We start from the raw sequence: 20,864 nt of genomic DNA, 5'->3' as shown, positions 1-20,864 counted from the left end.
TAAACCCTACAATATTCCCAGACTACCTTCTCTACCCAGCGGTTCCTACCCCTGTAACCGACCCCACTGCAAAACCTACCCCATGCATCCCCCCACAACCACCTACTCCAGTCCCGCTACTGGTAAAACATACACATTTCAAGGCAGGGCCACGTGTGAAACTACACATGTCATTTATCAGCTGACATGCCTGCACTGCACAGCCTTTTACATAGGTATGACAACAACTAAACTGGCTGAGCGCATGAACGGACACAAACGAACTGTCAGCCTAGGAGATGTCCAATACCCAGTAGTGGAGCATGCCCTCCAGCATAATTCTAGGGCTGGCCGGAGTGGCCTTGCAGTTCTAGGCACTACAGTCTGGAACCGAGCAACCGCTACGGTCGCAGGTTCGAATCCTGCCTCGGGCATGGATGTGTGTGATGTCCTTAGGTTAGTTAGGTTTAATTAGTTCTAAGTTTAGGTTAGTTAGGTTTAATTAGTTCTAAGTTCTAGGCGACTTATGACCTCAGAAGTTAAGTCGCATAGTGCTCAGAGCCATTTGAACCATAATTCTTGGGACCTAGGAACCTGCTACACCGTATGTGCCATTTGGCTTCTCCCACCCAACACCAGTCCCTCTGAACTGCGGAGATGGGAACTTGCACTCCAACACATCCTTTCATCCCGCCATCCCCCTGGACTGAACCTATGTTAAACAACCTCACTCCCATTTACTCTTCAGTCTTCTCCTCTTTCCCTTTCCTCTTTAGCCATTCACGCATCTTTTCATCCTACATAGTTGTGTTTATACTATATACCTCTTTACTTCTGTATGCATCCTCTTTGGTTTGAAGCTGGCACAGTACTTACAGTAGAATATCTTTGGCTTCCCTCTGACAACCATGCCTCCATCCTTGCTACCCTCCCTGTTTTCCTTTCCCTGTTGCTTCATAACCTGGGTTGTGAGTAACTGAATCCACTTTCCCTTCTTCCCCCTCTCTCCTCCCTGATGAAGGAACATTTGTTCCGAAAGCTAGGAACATAAATTTTTGGTTCTGTTTTTTGTGTATCTATCGGCTGTACTGAGCTGAGGTAAGTACTGGCCAGCCCCTCTATCTCTTTGTTAGCATTTGTTTAAAAATATTGTGGGGATAATATACCAAAACCGCCCTAGGGGTGAGGAAGAGGATGAGAAGATTTGACATGTAAAAATATTCAGTAATGATTGATACTTGTAGCAAATCTATATTTTTCCAGGCTTCTAGACTTATCAGTGGCAGTCATGACAATGTTTCACACCTACAGATGGGGGAAATAAGGGGTGCAAAGAGATTGACGTATCAGCATATTTCTATTATGCCTGAAGGAATTTCCACCACAACTGACACACATATCACTTGATGTCTTTAAAAATTAACTGGGACAATAAGACATTCCTAACACATCTATTGTTTAGTGTTTGGGTTAAAAAAGTATAACTTAGGAATGCCTGGAGCAATTACAATCAATTGTGGTATATACATGGCTCATTACTTGCATAAAGAAGCTGTGGGATTACTACTCCATTACCACTAGGGGTGGCAGTGATGATGAGAAAGAGTGATATGTACAAACATTCAAAAATGAAATGTTGGCATTTGTTCCCTGTAATTATTTGTCTTGGAATACTTCAAATCTATGAAGCATAGTCAGTCTCTCATTTGTGTTACAAAATGCATCAACCACATCAGGTTTCAGACCTAAGATCATGCCACATGGCTCAGTACTACAGATGCATTTAACACCTTCTCTAGAGTAACATGATGTAAAACAGCAAAGAATCAGTCACTAGAGATCTGGAGGAAGTGTGTGTACAAATATGTGTGAAATATGTTAAACATATGTGGAAGTGAATATTCATCTCTCTCTCTCTCTCTCTCTCTCTCTCTCTCTCTGTGTGTGTGTGTGTGTGTGTGTGTGTGTGTGTGTGTGTGTGTGTGTGTGTGTGTAAAAAGAGGCATTGCATTGCAAAAGACAAAAGAGGCAAAGCTAGTATGGAATATAATGGCAACAAACAAACCTGACCTCTTTGAGAATGACCATGTTGAAACTGGTATCAGTGATATGAAGCAGCTATAGCAATAATGGTTACCACGTTACAAAGGACAGCTAAATAATGAGAAATATTTACATCTTCTGCAAGCGAGATAACGAAGTAGTAATGCCACATCTCGTGGAAGAACTAGAAATATTTTGCCAAGGGCAGAAGCATCTCCTGGAACTGTGGTCAAAAGTTAGAAGAATATGGACTACATAAATGTGTACCTAGTCAACAGTTCATGATAGGAGGAACCCTCCATAGCATACAGTCTCTGTAAAGGAACTTCTAAAGAAACAATGACTATTGCATAACAGAGCTATAGTTAGACAAATGTTAAATTGTGCTGTCAAAATGCATAGTGCAAAAACCCTCAACAATTACCTTAGCAGAATCCATGAAGATACTTCTCACAAACCACAAATAAGCTCTGGTCATATGTACAGGCTGTCAATAACACCAAAGTTAGTGTCCTGATACTCGAAAACGACAGAGGACCCAAATTGAATGTAGCAAAGGAGAAGCAGAAATGTTTAACTTCATTTTGAAAATGTTCTTTTGTACATGAAGATCCAGGAATACTGCCCTAGTTTAATTCTCGCACCACTGCAAAAATGACTGATATAGATAGCAGTGTCAGTGGTGTTGAGAAATGATTGAAATCACTAAAATTGGATAAAGCTCCAGGGAATTTCTATCAGATTCCACACAGAATTTGCATTTGAGTGAACCCCTTTTTTTTAACTGTAAAATACCATACATCTCTCAAATGAGAAACTGCCCAGTAGTTGGAAGAAAGCACACACTGCATCCACCAACAAGAAGAGAGGCAGAAGTGATTCACAAAAGTGTGACCCAATACCTTTAACATTGACCTGTTGTACAATCTTATAACATATTCTGAGCTCACATGTAATGAATTATCTCAACCAGAATGACATATTCTATGTCAATTAGCACAGTTTTTGAAAAATCTGTCATTTGAAACAAAACTCCACTTTTCTGATGACATCATAGAAGCAATGGCGTAAGTCAGTCAGACAGATGCAGTATTTCTTGACTTCTGAAAAACATTTGAGTCAGTACCACACCAACAATACCCCAGGGAAAGGATGTTAGAATCATTGCTGTTAACATTGTGTATTAATGACATAGCAGACAATATTAATAGTGCCCTCTGATTGTTAGCAGGTGATGTTATCTGTCACAAAGTATTGTCTGAAAATAAGCTGCATACATACTCAGTCAGATCTTGATAAGATATCAATGTGGTGCAGATATTGAAAATTTGCTTTACATGTTCAGAAATGTAACATTGCTTGTGTCATCAGATGAAAAAGCATAGGACCTATGATTAGTTTACGGTGAATGCATTAATTTAGTAATTAAAAATAAAAGTCAGTATTTTTATTTAAAAAATATTAAATACATATTATTTCCTATTTGTTAACAAATATGAAATTGAAATAAAAGTAGAAAAAAGTTGTTGCTTGCAAGATTCAAACTAATGACAGCAAAATTACCAGACACTTATATTATACACTGATCTATTGACAATTACAGTAAATAGATTGAAATGTTTTGTACTTCACCACATTCAGAAATCTTCTGATCTTCAAAGATGGCTGTTTAAGTCTTTCTGAGAATTGTGCTGTACTGCTTTGGGAAATTGATGTCTGGGTACTGACCTTTAAATCCTATAGGTATAATGAAAATCCAGGAGGGCCAGTCTGCAAGGTCTCAGGTCTCATTGTAAATTCTAAGTCAAGCAGGTGGCAGACTTTGGTTCAGTGATAGGATACTGGAAAAATGCTACCCGTCTACAAAGGAGACTGCTTACAAAACACTTGTGGTCCCATCATAGAATATTACTCAAGTGTTGGGAGGGCCCATGGAGTCAGATCAATAGGATATATTGAATATGTATGAAGAATGGCAGCACAAATGGTCACAGGTTTGTTTGCTCCTGAGATGCCATGAGGGTGCTAAAACATGTAAACTAGCTGTTACTTGGGGATAGATATCAAAATATCCTATGAAACTACAGGGAGGAAGGGGGCATTTGCGGTCCCATCCAAATGCACAGGATTCAGAAGATACAGCATTACGAAAGGTGACACCTATTATCCCACTGGTTGCTTTCTTTCCAGAAGAGGCTGTGGCAATTTTAGCCCACTTCATGCTGCCCGTGTGGTATGTCCATCACAGACTGAAGTATATAATAGAGGGAAACATTCCATGTGGGAAAAATATATCTAAAAACACAGATGATGTGACTTACCGAACGAAAGTGCTGGCAGGTCGATAGACACACAAACAATTGCCTCATCAGGAAAGAGGGAAGGAGAGGGAAAGACGAAAGGATGTGGGTTTTAAGGGAGAGGGTAAGGAGTCATTCCAATCCCGGGAGCGGAAAGACTTGCCTTAGGGGGAAAAAAGGGGTATAAACTTGCACACACACACATATCCATCCGCATATACACAGACACAAGCAGACATTTGTAAAGGCAAAGAGTTTGGGCAGAGATGCCAGTCGAGGTGGAAGTACAGAGGCAAAGATGTTGTTGAAAGACAGGTGAGGTATGAGCGGCGGCAAATTGAAATTAGCGGAGATTGAGGCCTGGCGGGTAACGAGAAGAGAGGATATACTGAAGGGCAAGTTCCCATCTCCGGAGTTCTGACAGGTTGGTGTTAGTGGGAAGTATCCAGATAACCCGGACAGTGTAACACTGTGCCAAGATGTGCTGGCCGTGCACCAAGGCATGTTTAGCCACCTGTCAGAACTCCGGAGATGGGAACTTGCCCTTCAGTATATCCTCTCTTCTCGTTACCCGCCAGGCCTCAATCTCCGCTAATTTCAATTTGCCGCCGCTCATACCTCACCTGTCTTTCAACAACATCTTTGCCTCTGTACTTCCGCCTCGACTGACATCTCTGCCCAAACTCTTTGCCTTTACAAATGTCTGCTTGTGTCTGTGTATGTGCGGATGGATATGTGTGTGTGTGCGAGTGTATACCCCTTTTTTCCCCCTAAGGTAAGTCTTTCCGCTTCCGGGATTGGAATGACTCCTTACCCTCTCCCTTAAAACCCACATCCCTTCGTCTTTCCCTCTCCTTCCCTCTTTCCTGATGAGGCAACAGTTTGTTGCGAAAGCTTGAATTTCATGTGTATGTTTGTGTTTGTTTGTGTGTCTATCGACCTGCCAGCACTTTCGTTCGGTAAGTCACATCATCTGTGTTTTTAGATATATTTTTCCCACGTGGAATGTTTCCCTCTATTATATTCATATCATTAATTTGAACCCAACAATTACGTTTGTTATTGTCACTGTTGCATTTCGAAATCTTTCCTGTCATCTTATTTTCTCTTTCTGTTTTTGCAAGTAGTTTCACTTTGTATTCACCTTCTCCTCTTTACCGAATTTGATCCCGCCTGTATATACTCAATAATACGTAACCCACTTCCAAACCATAACCAAAAAAAATTTTTTTTTCTTCCGCTTTCAACAATACTGCTGCTACAAAATCCACCATTTCCAGTTCACAAACAGATCCTTTCAGCTATTAAACAGCCATTTTGGCTAGTTCCAATAACTTTCGCTTTTTTCGCTTTTTTTCCATTTCCGTTTTTCCCACATCACTGATCTTTTTTAGCCACTTCCCACAGGTTTTAACGTCATTATTTCTTCGTCAGACAATTGTTAGCCTCATTTTCACAATCTGCCACCACAAAACCACTCCTTTTAATACATTTACACGCAGTTTTTTCGAAATTTTCCCAAATTGCTCCACCCTTTAACGTGTTTTGGCGGCAACACAACCACATAACCTTTGTGCACATCGTTGTCTACCAACCCAAGTTCACCACAGGATCAACATAGCCCAGCTATAACCAACACCTTTTCACCTTTTTTCACACCAGATCTCCAGATGCTTTCTAGTTCACCTTATCTCTCGCCATATATTTTTATTTTCATTTTCATTTCAGCCTCATGTTACACTTTCCACCTTCTAATACCATGTCACCCTCACAACATCCCCACAACGACCCCATTAAGTTTTATTTACATTCCCTCCGCAAACATCCTTCGCCCTAGCCAGATTACACTCCCATATTTTATTTGCTCAGGCTTGTCTGACATTTGGCATTACCCCCAAAGGCCTCACACTTAAAGTTCCCATCTCTGGCTGTAATCCTTCTTTCCATCAGTCCCTATACCAGTTCCAAACTGAACAATCCATTGCCCTCACCCACCTAATCCTTCACCTACACATCAACTCAGCCAATGAACACATTCGTCAACTCCTATCCTTATTAAAAGTCCTCAATCTTTCCTCTCCCACATCCACACCGGCTATTCAGAGCATCCTCCTACAGGCCAATCGCAAATTAGAACAGCATGCCACCCTCCACCTCAAAAAACTATCCAATCTCCTGGTTTCCCACCTCCGGAAAGGCAACTCACTCACCCTTCACAACCTTTCCAGCAAACCTCAACCTCCTCTCATTGCACACAGACCCAGTCTCTCCCATCTACTCAATCTCCCACTTCCAGCTCCACTCCCCCCAAAACCTCAAAATTCCAATCAACACAATCTGGAACCACAACACCCTAATTCAGTAGTTAACCTTTCCTCCAAACCTCTCTCCCAATACGAAACCTCTGTCCTATCCAAAGGCCTCACCGTCAGCCCCACTCCCAAATTCAACCAAACAGCCCTTGTCAAAGATTTACTGTCCTACACCCGTACTCTCTGCTGGAAATATCACTTTGCCACGAAGAAAAATGATCCTAATCCTACTCCTAATGGTCCAACTCCCCAAGACACTATCCAAATTGAACCCTGCCTGGAACAGTTCCGTCCTCCGTCACAGCGGGACCCACCTCCTCTTCCTCAAAATCACCCTCTCTAAACTTTCCAGGAATTTCTGACTTCCAGCCTTGCCTCTCTATCCTTCTTAAAAAACCTTAATCCTACTCCCAACATCACCACTGCTGAAGCCCAGGCTATCCGTGATCTGAAGGCTGACCGATCCATCGTCATTCTTCCGGCGGACAAGGGTTCCACAACCGTGGTACTTGATCATCGGGAGTATGTGGCTGAGGGACTGCGTCAGCTTTCAGACAACACTACATACAAAGTTTGCCAAGGTAATCCCATTCCTGATGTTCAGGCGGAGCTTCAAGGAATCCTCAGAACCTTAGGCCCCCTACAAAACCTTTCACCTGACTCCATCAACCTCCTGACCCCACCAACACCCCGCACCCCTACCTTCTACCTTCTTCCTAAAATTCACAAACCCAATCCTCCCGGCCGTCCCATTGTAGCTGGCTACCAAGCCCCCACAGAACGTATCTCTGCCTACGTAGATCAACACCTTCAACCCATTACATGCAGTCTCCCATCCTTCATCAAAGACACCAACCACTTTCTCGAACGCCTGGAATCCCTACCCAGTCTGTTACCCCCAGAAACCATCCTTGTAACCATTGATGCCACTTCCTTATACACAAATATTCCGCATGTCCAGGGCCTCGCTGTGATGGAGCACTTCCTTTCACGCCGATCACCTGCCACGCTACCAAAAACCTCTTTCCTCATTACCTTAGCCAGCTTCATCCTGACCCACAACTTCTTCACTTTCGAAGGGAACAGCCATGGGCACCAGGATGGCCCCCTCGTACGCCAATCTATTCATGGGTCGCTTAGAGGAAGCCTTCTTGGTTGCCCAGGCCTGCCAACCCAAAGTTTGGTACAGATTTATTGATGACATCTTCATGATCTGGACTCACAGTGAAGAACTCCAGAATTTCCTCTCCAACCTCAACTCCTTTGGTTCCATCAGATTTACCTGGTCCTACTCCACATCCCATGCCACTTTCCTTGACGTTGACCTCCACCTGTCCAATGGCCAGCTTCACACGTCCGTCCACATCAAACCCACCAACAAGCAACAGTACCTCCATTATGACAGCTGCCACCCATTCCACATCAAACGGTCCCTTCCCTACAGCCTAGGTCTTCGTGGCAAACGAATCTGCTCCAGTCCGGAATCCCTTAACCATTACACCAAAAACCTGAAAAAGCTTTCGCATCCCGCAACTACCCTCCCGACCTGGTACAGAAGCAAATAACCAGAGCCACTTCCTCATCTACTCAAACCCAGAACCTCCCACAGAAGAACCACAAAAGTGCCCCAATTGTGACAGGATACTTTCCGGGACTGGATCAGACTCTGAATGTGGCTCTCCAGCAGGGATACGACTTCCTCAAATCCTGCCCTGAAATGAGATCCATCCTTCATGAAATCCTCCCCACTCCACCAAGAGTGTCTTACCGCCGTCCACCTAACCTTCGTAACCTCTTAGTTCATCCCTATGAAATTCCCAAACCACCTTCCCTACCCTCTGGCTCCTACCCTTGTAACCGCCCCCGGTGTAAAACCTGTCCCATGCACCCTCCCACCACCACCTACTCCAGTCCTGTAACCCGGAAGGTGTACACGATCAAAGGCAGAGCCACGTGTGAAAGCACCCACGTGATTTACCAACTGACCTGCCTACACTGTGAAGCTTTCTATGTGGGAATGACCCGCAACAAACTGTCCATTCGCATGAATGGACACAGGCAGACAGTGTTTGTTGGTAATGAGGATCACCCTGTGGCTAAACATGCCTTGGTGCACGGCCAGCACATCTTGGCACAGTGTTACACCGTCCGGGTTATCTGGATACTTCCCACTAACACCAACCTGTCAGAACTCCGGAGATGGGAACTTGCCCTTCAGTATATCCTCTCTTCTCGTTACCCGCCAGGCCTCAATCTCCGCTAATTTCAATTTGCCGCCGCTCATACCTCACCTGTCTTTCAACATCTTTGCCTCTGTAGTTCCGCCTCGACTGACACCTCTGCCCAAACTCTTTGCCTTTACAAATGTCTGCTTGTGTCTGTGTATGTGCGGATGGATATGTGTATGTGTGCGAGTGTATACCCCTTTTTTTTCCCCCTAAGGTAAGTCTTTCCGCTCCCGGGATTGGAATGACTCCTTACCCTCTCCCTTAAAACCCACATCCTTTCATCTTTCCCTCTCCTTCCGTCTTTCCTGATGAGGCAACAGTTTGTTGCGAAAGCTTGAATTTCATGTGTATGTTTGTGTTTGTTTGTGTGTCTATCGACCTGCCAGCACTTTCGTTCAGTAAGTCACATCATCTGTGTTTTTAGACAGACTGAAGTATTGTTTTTATACAGAATCAGACCTTCTATTAAAAGTCATCAATGGACATTCTTGGGACATTATTACATTTCTGAATTTGATTGATGTTCTTTGTACGGCATGTTGACTTCAGGGCAACTGACATTTCATCTTTAAATGTTAGTGTTTCTTGCACTAATCCTACTTGTATTTATTCTCCTATACCAATATATCTTACCTCGGAGGTGTCTTCTAATAAGGTTCTGCATTGTGCTTATTATTGTACATATCTATAATCATTATTTGCCTCAACTTAACTATTTAAAATTTGTAGTACTGTATGAGTGGCAGCAAAAACCGGCCCTGGATCATAAGAGGCACCTCCATTATAAAACAACAAAAGATCACTTCAAGCTACTTAACAAATGTTACAGATACAATGTGCACAATCACTCTCCCTACACTGCTAGTCTCTTTAACATTCATTTTTTTCTTCACTCTCTGCATTGTTAACTTCTCACTCTTCATTATCTTATACTCAACTAGGAATGGTGGAAATTTGAAATACACAGCTGTTATTCATCCATAAAAATGTAATGTTTATCTGATAAAAGGAAAATTATGTAGAACTAATGCTCAGTTTTGTTCAACATCCCATGAAATCACAAAATGTTTCCATTTTCCTGTCATCATTCCTTCATTATCTTGCTAAGGTGAGCTACTTCATTTATGCCATATAAAGTCTTTTCAATTGTTATACTACACACTTCTGACAGGGCTCTATTACATACAATACAATACAAAATTGTGTGGGGCTGTGAAACGAGCAATACAATACCTTTAATTTTGTAGTGCTAAGGAATCCTTTATTGCAATATGTGCAAACATAAGGTCTCGCTTCAGCATGAACCATAGCATGGACCTTCAAGCACCGTTCAGTTTTGTACATTTTTTGACAGACAGGACACTGATAAGGCCTCTTCTCACTGTGAAAGCTGTAGTGACGATTTAAGTGTGATTTTTCAGCAAAGCTGAAACAAAAGAAAAAATAAAACCATAAGAATTTTTCATGGTAGTGAAGTATTTGAGTCCAAAAATGAAATCAACACACTTAAAAAAAAAAAAAAATATTTGGGATAAATTCATACCACTTTCCACATTTTTCACAGGCGTATGGACGTTCCCCAGTGTGATGCTTCACATGTTGCTGCATGTTTACTTTCTGTGTGAAAGTCTTCCCACAAACATCGCACATGAAACGTCGACCTAATTTATGAACATTTTGATGAGCTGTCAGACCACCTCTAGTGTGTAAGCTAAAATTGAAATACACAAAGTTGAAAGTAATGAATTTACATTCTCACAATTCTCTCTTGTTTATCAAATAATATGACATTTTCAAGGTCCATCACTGCACTGATTTTGTTAGTAACGTTACTCTTTGGGCAACAACGATACATTTCATTTATGTTAAACTGTACGTATCACAGTGCATCTTGGTGACAAGACTAGTTGCAAGCACACTGTACAGTCTATAAGACAATACTGTTAGCATGTCATGATAAGCTCTGGTACCTTCGGTTGTGCGCAGCTTGCAGTAGTGGTTATGCGACAAACACTGGTAATAGCGGCAGCATCAGATGTAGGATAACACACTTTCTTCAGTGTACTTGTTTCCTTCTTATTGTAATGATTTTACTTATACATTTCTGATTTTCTGTGATTGAATACAATTACCACATATTATTTGATATATACATTGTAACACTTACTCTTATACTATTATGCTACATTGAGCTGCTTTTGCCACGACTACAGAAATAATAACAAATCTGCATAGTTACATGGTCGCCACATAGCAGCATTTCTCCAAAATTCCGCTGAAGTAGTTGGGGTTCACATCCCCTCAATAACATTTTTGTCACTGTATTGTTTATTGGAGGGTTGCAAGTGGAACATAAATTTACCTGAGGTATGCTGAACATGATAACACAATGTGCCACAGACAGGTATGTGACAAATGATCATTTACTGTCAGGATGTCCCAGCATACACAGGCTACAAGACATAGTGTTCTGGCACTCATCCAGAATGGTGGTTTCAGTGAACATAAACCAGCAGCTAGGTGTGGTTTTGAACCTTACTTTGCCCAGAAGGGGATAAAGTGATGCCACAAGAGAGGGGTAATTGGCTGGATTTATGCAATGGCTTCAGCAAGGAGCTGACACCTCAGAAAAACAATGTTTAAGTAGACACCTGTATGGAATGTCTGTTTCTAAATACCGACAAACTAAAAAAATGAGATCAATTTCCCTGGATAATCAAATCATTCACAACTGCTTACAGGATGCTGGGCTTAGAGCCCGCAGGGTTGCAAATAAGGTAGCCCTCTCTGATGGTCACAAACATTATAGCGTTGCATTTGCTGAACTGAATGTAGACTGTGCCTGGCATCACTTCATCTTTTCAGATGAGCGCTATTTAGCTCAGTGAATGATGTTCCTGTGAAGGTCTGCAGGCCTTGGAGAACACACTATGATCCACCAATACAAGGTGCAACATTCATATGTTGGCCACATCACAGTCTCTTGTTTGGGGTGGACGTACAAGCCTCATTCCATATGAGAAACTTCCCTAGTGTCACATTACTCCTCTTTATATTACAACATTTGGTATAACTGTATGTTTGTTAATTGGAAGTCTACATGAAGTCATTGCACTTTAAATTTTATTTATGGAATTCATGCTAATTAACACTTAACATCTATTTCCTCATTCTGTTTGCAACTTCTATGAACAGTTTTATGCATACAGACATAACTTCATCTTCAGCAACTTAATTTGGACCTGACTGTCTTCAAAATTGAGGATGATAGTGAATTTTAGTGTTCCCAAATAAATATGGGAAAGGATCACTATTGAGTTTGGCACTTACATTTGAGTACATAAAAAGTATATTAGATTCTTTCATGCTAAAGAAATAAATAAGTATTCAATTAGTTACTTACTACATTTGAAATATGAGCTTTGTAAAAGATAAAAATTTTTGTAGAAGTAAATCAGATTGGTCTAAAATCACTTACTCCTCAAAATAACAATATTATCTCATGCCTATAAAACAAATGCCCTTAAAATAACTTGGGTGAACTTTGTGATACAGATTTGTTAGTTCAAGCTACAGTATTTCTCTAAAAGATGACAAATAAAAGGCACCAGTGTTGCACTCATCAAGAGAAGCTCATCCAGAAAGGCCATTGACACCTACCATAATGGGGACAAAAAAAATATTAGCTGAATGGCAGAACCAAACTGGGATTCAACAAGTGACACCCAGGAACTCTGACTGTGAACTACTTACACAGTGATGCCAACACCTGTTTTGGAATGCATCTAATGCCGCTGGTCAAATCACTACATATTTTGTGATCACTGTTTACGTCCAATATGTCCATGTATAATGTTTAACTGGTATTAATTTCCTATGTTCTATATAATACATCTCACTTGTATGATGATGTCACTATAACCCAATATGGGCATTAATAGGACAAAAGCGTTCACACAATTTGTGATGTGGGTGTACATGCTGAGAATGCCGACATAGAATTTGGCCATTTCCCATGCAAACAGTTTTGCTTTGTTGACTGTACATACTTGTATGCCTTCCAATGAAAGCCATAATCATTGACTTATATAAAAATCATGACAATTTCAATCTACATTTCATAAGTTCATTCATTAGCTATACAATTCAAGAAACACAAACAACAGCTAGATCATACTAATTTTCACAATGTAAAGAATATGTTTCTGTTTCCCATTGAGAAAAATTACAGAGGAGAAAAAGGGGGGAGGAGAGGAGGTAGGGGAAATGTAGAGATGAGAGAGTAGGAGGGATGTAACAAAAATACATTCCTTGGTACAAAGCAAAATTAAATTTTCAAAAATAAGATGTCTTACATTTTACCACAGTCAGTGCAGGGGTACTCCATCTTTTCATCACTTTTATGTTTTTTGAGATGGATATTGAGACCTGGTCTTGTAACAAAACCTTTACCACATTCTTCACAGATAAATGGTTTTACTGTTGTGTGCTTTGCCAACACATGGACACGTAACATACTTCTTAAACTGAAGCCTTTCTGGCAGTAATCACACCTGCAAGGAATTGTAAGTTCATAAAGCCATACATAAATGAACTAAAAAAGAAACAAAAATCTAAAAAAAATGTACTTCTTTCATAATCTATTTCAAATTGCTTCCAGTATGATCTTGGTCTTTCAACGTCATTGTCGCCGCCATCATCATCATAATGTGGGTACTACGTAACTCATGTTGTGTAGACAGAAGCTGGAAGTATCAACAAGTCCTATCATAGTCAGTTGTACGGTTGTACACAGGGAGAGACATAAATAGTAATGGGCAAATGATGACCTAGAACAGGATAGTCTAACTTTTTTGCCTACTGCCCACTATTGTACCTCTGTTAGCAGCAAAATTTTCTAACCACCCATTAGTTCCAGAATAACTATTATTTTTACAATAGGAAAGTAACTTTAAATTATAAAATTTTTATAGCAGAATTGCAGTATGTTAAAGCATATAATAACAATTACTTAGCAAATACTTTATCAAAATTTTATGAAAGCCTAATGAATGTATCTTTAACTTCCCAATTGCCCATTGCACACCATGAAAACTGGAATTTCTATTAGTGGGTGGTAAGACCAGGTTGACTACCACTGATCTAGAAGCCACTCAGTTGCCTTTACTGCTGTAACTGACACTGAAATCATACTAGCAACAACAAACTTTGACTCACTGATTGACATTCTACACACAAATAATGGTCAATATACTGTTACACCACTCTTTCTTTTTGTGAAAATATATGACACTAGCAAATGATCTGTCACAGAAAACTGTTCTATTTATTCACAAAACACACCATCAGTATAAAACCCAGCATCTCAGCAGCCACTTACACAAAGAAGTCACTGCTGCAAGTAATTCTAACCTCTGAATTTGGTCACTAATCCTTCAACAGCTCTTGCAATTTTACATCCAGCTCTTGCAATTTTACATCCTACCAAGTATGGCTCTGTGGTTGCAGTTTATACCAATTCCTCTGTTTTACCAGATAAAATGACGATATGTCACTGGCTATGAGTTCACACAAGTTAATACAAAACATGACAATGAGTATTACGAATGACAAACACTCAAAGTGAATTTTACTTATCTAAAGTTCTGTTTTACTGTACCTGAAATTGAACTGATCACTTTTCTCCCTATTCTTCTAAATATAATTCCACCTGACAATTTTTAATCATGAAATATCTTATCTGCATGATAAACATAATTAAACATTTCTGTACAATCAAATGTATGGGGCAGCTATTGTACAATATGGAAACATGAGCTTGGAGCTTTTCTACATATCAAAAATAAGGCTCCCATTTAATACATAGGATGATTATAATTAAAGTTCCAGTTTTAAAACACAGTAATAAATAAATCTCTGCTCAGCATGACACCAAATTTGAACAGAATATTACCAAAGAGGGGGGTAAATATTATGGAAACAAAAAGAAGTTTAACAAAAATGTTACCACTTTTAGTGGCAGAATATGAAAAAAAAAGAGGTTGTGGGATACACAGCTGAGCCTCAGTTTGCATCTGAGACACTTGGCATCCATGTTTCAATGTAGAAAAGCATTCTGTTGGTAAAGCTCTTTTACAAGAATGGTGACTGTGCACCAGCAACTCTGCGGAAGTCCTGGACACTCAGTGGTATGAAAAAAGGTGTTGTTCCAATACCTGCCAAAAGTACAGAGAAAGTGGTATGGAATTGGAAAAGACAGTTTCTTTTGAAGTGCAGTGTGGCAGAGGGAGGAAAACAATTGATCTTACATCAGTAGAAGACATGGCCACAACACTGCAGGAAGCGTCACATGATAGTGTGCAAACATGCAGTGCACAGGGAATTGATGGAAAATCTGCTCACACATCAACAATACCACTTCATTCTGCAAAGGTAACTGTGTGGCATGGGTTGATGGCATCATTTATTGTAGGGCCAGATTTTTTTAAACGAAATGGATCTTGGAGGTCCTGTTACCTGTACCATCACTGGTATATGCTCTGAGAGTTTTGAACACCATCATTCCAACCCTTCAGCAGTGTGGATAGGATCATTTTTACGCAGGACGGCACACCTCCGCACATTGCACAGCCAGTTAAGCAGCTTCTGTGGAAACATATTTGGAAATGCTAGAATTATCAGCCATCATTTCCCTACAGCCTGGCACACTTTGCTGCACGTAAAAGCTAAGTACATTTTGATGGACATTATTTCACTAAATGGTTTTTCTTGCTTCTCACGTGTTGCCTAGTTATTCTGTTGTAGGTAGATTGTCCTGTAACATAACTGTGCCAAGCATGCAGGTAAGCCACTTTCCTGCAGCCAGAGAATTCTGTAGCTGGAGGTTCGTTTCCCGCTACCTTTATTTTGGGAACATAGTGAATACAATAATTTCTCACCTGTATCTTCCTTCTGTAACATGCCTGTAGCAATGTGATCTGAATGTTGAATATTTCTCCATCATTTTATTACAGTATGAGCAAGTGTATACAGGTTTCTTCTCATAGGAATTAATGTAATGTTTATCAAACTGTGATTTGAAAGGAAATATCTGGTCACACTGGTTGCACTTTATGCCCCAATGTGTTTTCCATTCTTCTTTATCATTCTGTTCTTCATTATCATCTTCATCAGCACAAAAATCATCTTCGTTAACATTACCATTCATACCTGTAAGATATCACATTCCAACTTTACCATTATACATATTTTGGTGAATGGAAAGTAAATGTTATACTGATTTTACTCTAAATATCAGCATAAAAGATATTTTATTTATTATAAAATTTATTGAGTTGCATGCAAACAGTTACAGCAATATCTAGACCTGAGGAAAGACTTCAGATGGAAGTGCAGAAGTAATTGCCAATTTTGCAATTTTATAAACTGTGAGACAGACCTGCTGGCAAGTACATTTCACATTTTTAAGGTGAAATGTTTAGTACTGCTGAAAGATACACATAAAAGTACATGTGACAACACTATCCAAACTTTCAGAACTACATTCTAACATGTGGGTCCCTCTCATCTGGTCTGATACAATTAATGTGCAAATTTTATTACCAAACATGTAAAATTTGATTGATAACATAAACACTGATTCCCACCCATTAAAAACACTTCATCTTTTATTGGATTTTCACTCTCTTTCTGGTTTATAGTTGTGTCATACGTGAATCACTTCATGTGAAATCAACTAATGGCTCTGGTTCATGCCATATCAAATATTGTTATTCTTCTGTACATTGATAAGAGAAGTCGCTTACATGAAAAAAATCAAATTAAGATTTGTTTTGGACCAAACATTTTTGCATTATTAATTCTTGATGTTTCCAAAATTGTACGATTTTTTGTCAGATTGTGAAACCTTAAAATAGCCATAGCTCAGAAATTTATTAGCTTACAGACCTAAAATTTGCACTATTTTATTCAGTTTCTCTTAATCTTTAAAAATATGCGTTACTTCACTATATTCATAAAAATGCTGAATTTTCTTAAACAATTTTTTTTTACATCTTAAAATTTCAAAACCTGATCTTTTTTTCTGTTGGGGGAAAAAATTAAGTCATACACTATTTCGTGATGCATGTGCCAAATTTCACAATGGTATTCAAGTGGGAACATATTAAGATAAATTCTATTTTGATGATAAGCGCAGCATTCAGTATGTAGTCTGTAGGATTTTGGACTTATTTCTAGATTTTACATTGTGAACGGCAAATAATCCTGTCAAACCACTGGGATTTTTTATTTGGTGATTAATAATTTATCGCATTATAAGAGTTATCATTTTAAATTCAGATTCGGTTTTCCAATGTTAACTGTAAAATATTTTAACACATGCCATAACAACATATGCTCAGTAAAGATTATAAACAATTTATTTAATTCTATCTTTATTTTACAATAACATTAACATTAATTAAACATTGGAGATGATGTTCCTGTTTAACTGTGTGTTATTTGAGTGCCTTGATGTGAGAAACTTTCTACTTGCCTCAAAAAGATAAATATTATGGTGAACCAAATACAATCTTATTAGAGTCTAAAATTATACATTACAGCCTTCTTTTAAATGACGTAACCTAGTCCACACAGGCAATAATGACATATTATGATACTATAACATATCTGTCTTCAATGTAATCTATGAGAGTTTTATAATCTCTCTATCTCATGTATGTACTTTTGGTGGCTGTTGGGGGGTATAATTTACAAGCTGATTAGCTAATTTATCTAGTCTTCTTGGGTATGAAAAAGGAATTGGCCAACAAGGATGCATAAATAAAAAGTTTATTTATCCTTTTTCGTATTCTGATAGCACCCCCATTGACCATTTGTTGTTAAAAACAGAAGTGACAAATCCTATAATCTGTCCAAAGGCCATGCCATCTAAATATGGTCCCACTTGAATTTTATGAACATCAAAATTCTTAAAATCAGAAACAATTTATGATTTAATTTTGGTGTTGCTGATTGGAATAAATGCATTGTATTTCTGCCTCTTTATGACTGCTATGGTTTCATAAAATCTTTGTCAAGCTCTTTTCTTCTGTTGCATGCTCATAATATGACATGCAGAAAAAAGTGACTGATGATATACTTGTTTTACCCCACTTCAACAACTGGAAGAGAGTTAATATTTGATTATTCATAGGATTTTGCAAACTAGCTTTGACTGCAAGCCTTTTTACTGTGCCACCAAAACCATTGCACTCTCCCTTTAAATGTGAAGTAGCATAAAAAGGCCACTGTGCCTCAATTTCTTCAAAATCTACAAGACAATAACAAAAGTTAGAAAAGTTTTTTTATGATTACATTGTGCTGCTGAGATATCACTGTTCAAAACAAAAAATTATTTTCAAATTGGGAAGGAAATAAAGTTTCATAAACTCTGTAAGCTTTTTAAACATTTTTATAAGGCATGGTTTACTACATTGTTAAAATGATAAATTGAATGTTCTTAACTAGTGCACAACAATTTCATTCAAACTTTAATTTTATGAACCAGTCTGCAAACCATGTGCAGCTGTGGTGCAGTGGACAAACCAAATGAAGTAAGATAAATTTTATTTCAGGAGCTTCCCATTGCAATACCATCATGAAATTTGGCAAAGACATTAACATGAGTGACATTTTTTTCAATAAAAAGAAGTTCTGACTTTTAAAAAAATCTGTGAAAATTTAGCAGATTCACGACTACAATCAAATAGATCTTATTTTCAAAGTTTGTGAGAAACTGATAAAAATGGTTCTAACTTCAGATCAGTAAGTCAAACAGTTTGTGAGATATGGCAATTACAAGGTTTTCAAGCAAGACAAACATCAAACACTTTGTAAACTTTAAGAATTAATGTCTTAAAAATTAAATGTACAAAAGTTTTGGATTTTGGATTTTATCTTATTTTGATAGATACAAAAAAATTACCAAATCGAAAATCATCAAGGTTCATTTTTTTTAATTGATTGATTTCACACAGAATGACGCAAATAAATATGGCACACCTTGAAACATACCATTTACTTCAGACTCATCTGCTGCAGTTAGCCTTTCATCGCTAAACTTTTCATTCATGTCTTCATGCTTTTCCTCCTCACACTCTTTCTTTTCTCCTTCTCCAACTGAGTCCTCATCACTATCACCATTACCATCATCACGATCACCATCGCCATCATCTTGGTGATCATCACCACCATCATTGTCATCATCATCACCATCATCATCCCCACTTGAACTGTGAGGTTTTATATGTTGTACAGTGCGTCTTCTTGGAATGTTCTGGGACTTAGAAGACAGGTGGGCTTTCCTTGGTTGTGGAAGTTTTCTGCGTCTCTGAGGAGATTGATGGCTCTGGCTAGAGGTACTGACATCTCTGTCACTGGTGTTGTGATTGTATTCCAGAACTGTCTTGGATTCTGTAACAGAAATATATACAATTAAATTACATATGGATAAGAGTATAAATGTCACACTACAAATTCAAAGCTTTGTGGATCAGCCCCTTCAGTTTAATGTTTGGAAATGATTTGCATACAGTAATGCACCTTTACACTGATGACTGTTTTTCTGTACCCTCTTCATAGAGGTTTTTCCAGGAATTCCAGATTCTTATTAAGAATTCCTGCTGGCATAATGTAGTGTTTTAAACATAACTGAGATATATGAAGTTGAAAGATGAATATTGTTATTGTTATTGTTATTATTATTATTATTATTATGTACCATATGTTTTAGGCATCATCTCTAAGGTTGGTTTGATGCAGTTCTTCATTCCTGTCACTTTCCAGCACCTGTCTCCATTCTTCTCCATCCCACACCAATGACTATGTCTTATACATTTTTATCCAAAACTCGCCCTGTTATTCTTTTCTTATACCATCCCTTCAACTACACTTTCCCGAAACAACCCAAACTCTATTATCTGCCCAACCATGCTCCCTCCTTATAAGCTTGGTAGGAAAGTCTCTGGTGAAATATAAAGAATTTAAGGAGTAAAGGTTACAACTCACCGAATAGTTGAGACACAGGATCATCAATAGGCATATAAACAAGACAGAGAACTTTCAAACAATGGAAAATCCAGGATGGAATATTGGCAATATTATGAAAAGGATAGATCGCTACCCACCATATAGACATTGAGTGACAGAGTGGCACAACAAAGAACCGCCTATACATTTAACCTTTCGGCCAAAAGATCTTCTTTTCAAGTAGAAAAGACAGACACACACACACACACACACACACACACACACACACACACACACACACACACGACATGGTCTCTGCCCACTGAGGCCAGACTTCACACAGCAACTGCGCCTCGTGGTATAAGTAGTAATCTGTGGGTGGTGGGGTTAAGGAAGTGGCTGGGTTGGGAAGGGGAGAGGGATAGCAATGTAGGGTGGGGGAAGGGTGTAGTGCTGCTCGTGGGGGCACGCTTGAAGATGGGGGGAGAGGGATAACAATGTAGGGTGGGGGAAGGGTGTACTGCTGCTCGTGGGGGCACGCATGAAGATGGTGGGGACATGGTGGGGCTGCTATGTGCAATCAGGATATTTGAAAGAGGGGAGGGGGGGGGGGGGGAAGGAAGAGAAGTAGAGTAGTGGGTGTGATGGGAGAGTTCCCACCTTAGCAATTCAGAAAACCTGATGGTGGGAAAGATACAGATGGTACAGGTGGAGAATGTGATTCAGTTGCTCCAGTTGTGGGTGGTACTGAGTCACAAGGGAGGTGCTCCTTTGTGATTGGACAGTGGGAATTTGGCAGGTGGTAGGGGACTAAAGAGACAAGACATGGGTTATCTGTTTCTGTACATGGTTGGAAGGGTAATTTAGGTCTGTGAGGGCTTCAGGGAGATCCTTGGTATATTTGGAGAGGGAGTGCTCATCGTTATAGATGCAATGGCCAAGGGTGACTAGCCTTATGAAAGGGACTTCCTGGTATGGAATGGTTGACATCT

The 20,864-nt window shown here is 39.4% G+C and overlaps 1 protein-coding gene across 2 annotated transcripts in view; it reads right to left on the bottom strand.

The window, feature by feature from the left end:
• Positions 1–20,864, bottom strand: part of LOC124789109 (zinc finger and SCAN domain-containing protein 12-like) — a 63,011-nt gene that overhangs the window by 25,747 nt on the left and 16,400 nt on the right. For both annotated transcript variants that reach the window (XM_047256400.1, XM_047256406.1), the window contains exons 4-8: positions 18,919–19,317; positions 15,801–16,071; positions 13,218–13,415; positions 10,406–10,573; positions 10,096–10,288 (exon numbers count right to left, since the gene is read on the bottom strand). In XM_047256400.1, coding sequence (XP_047112356.1) covers positions 10,096–10,288; positions 10,406–10,573; positions 13,218–13,415; positions 15,801–16,071; positions 18,919–19,317 — 1,229 coding nt within the window. The remainder of the gene's footprint in view (positions 1–10,095; positions 10,289–10,405; positions 10,574–13,217; positions 13,416–15,800; positions 16,072–18,918; positions 19,318–20,864) is intronic.

The sequence above is a fragment of the Schistocerca piceifrons genome, chromosome 1 (genome assembly GCF_021461385.2).
Source record: "Schistocerca piceifrons isolate TAMUIC-IGC-003096 chromosome 1, iqSchPice1.1, whole genome shotgun sequence".
Classification (NCBI taxonomy): domain Eukaryota; kingdom Metazoa; phylum Arthropoda; class Insecta; order Orthoptera; family Acrididae; genus Schistocerca; species Schistocerca piceifrons.
The sequence above is the reverse complement of the archived record's forward strand: the minus strand, read 5'-3'. Positions and strand labels throughout refer to the sequence as shown.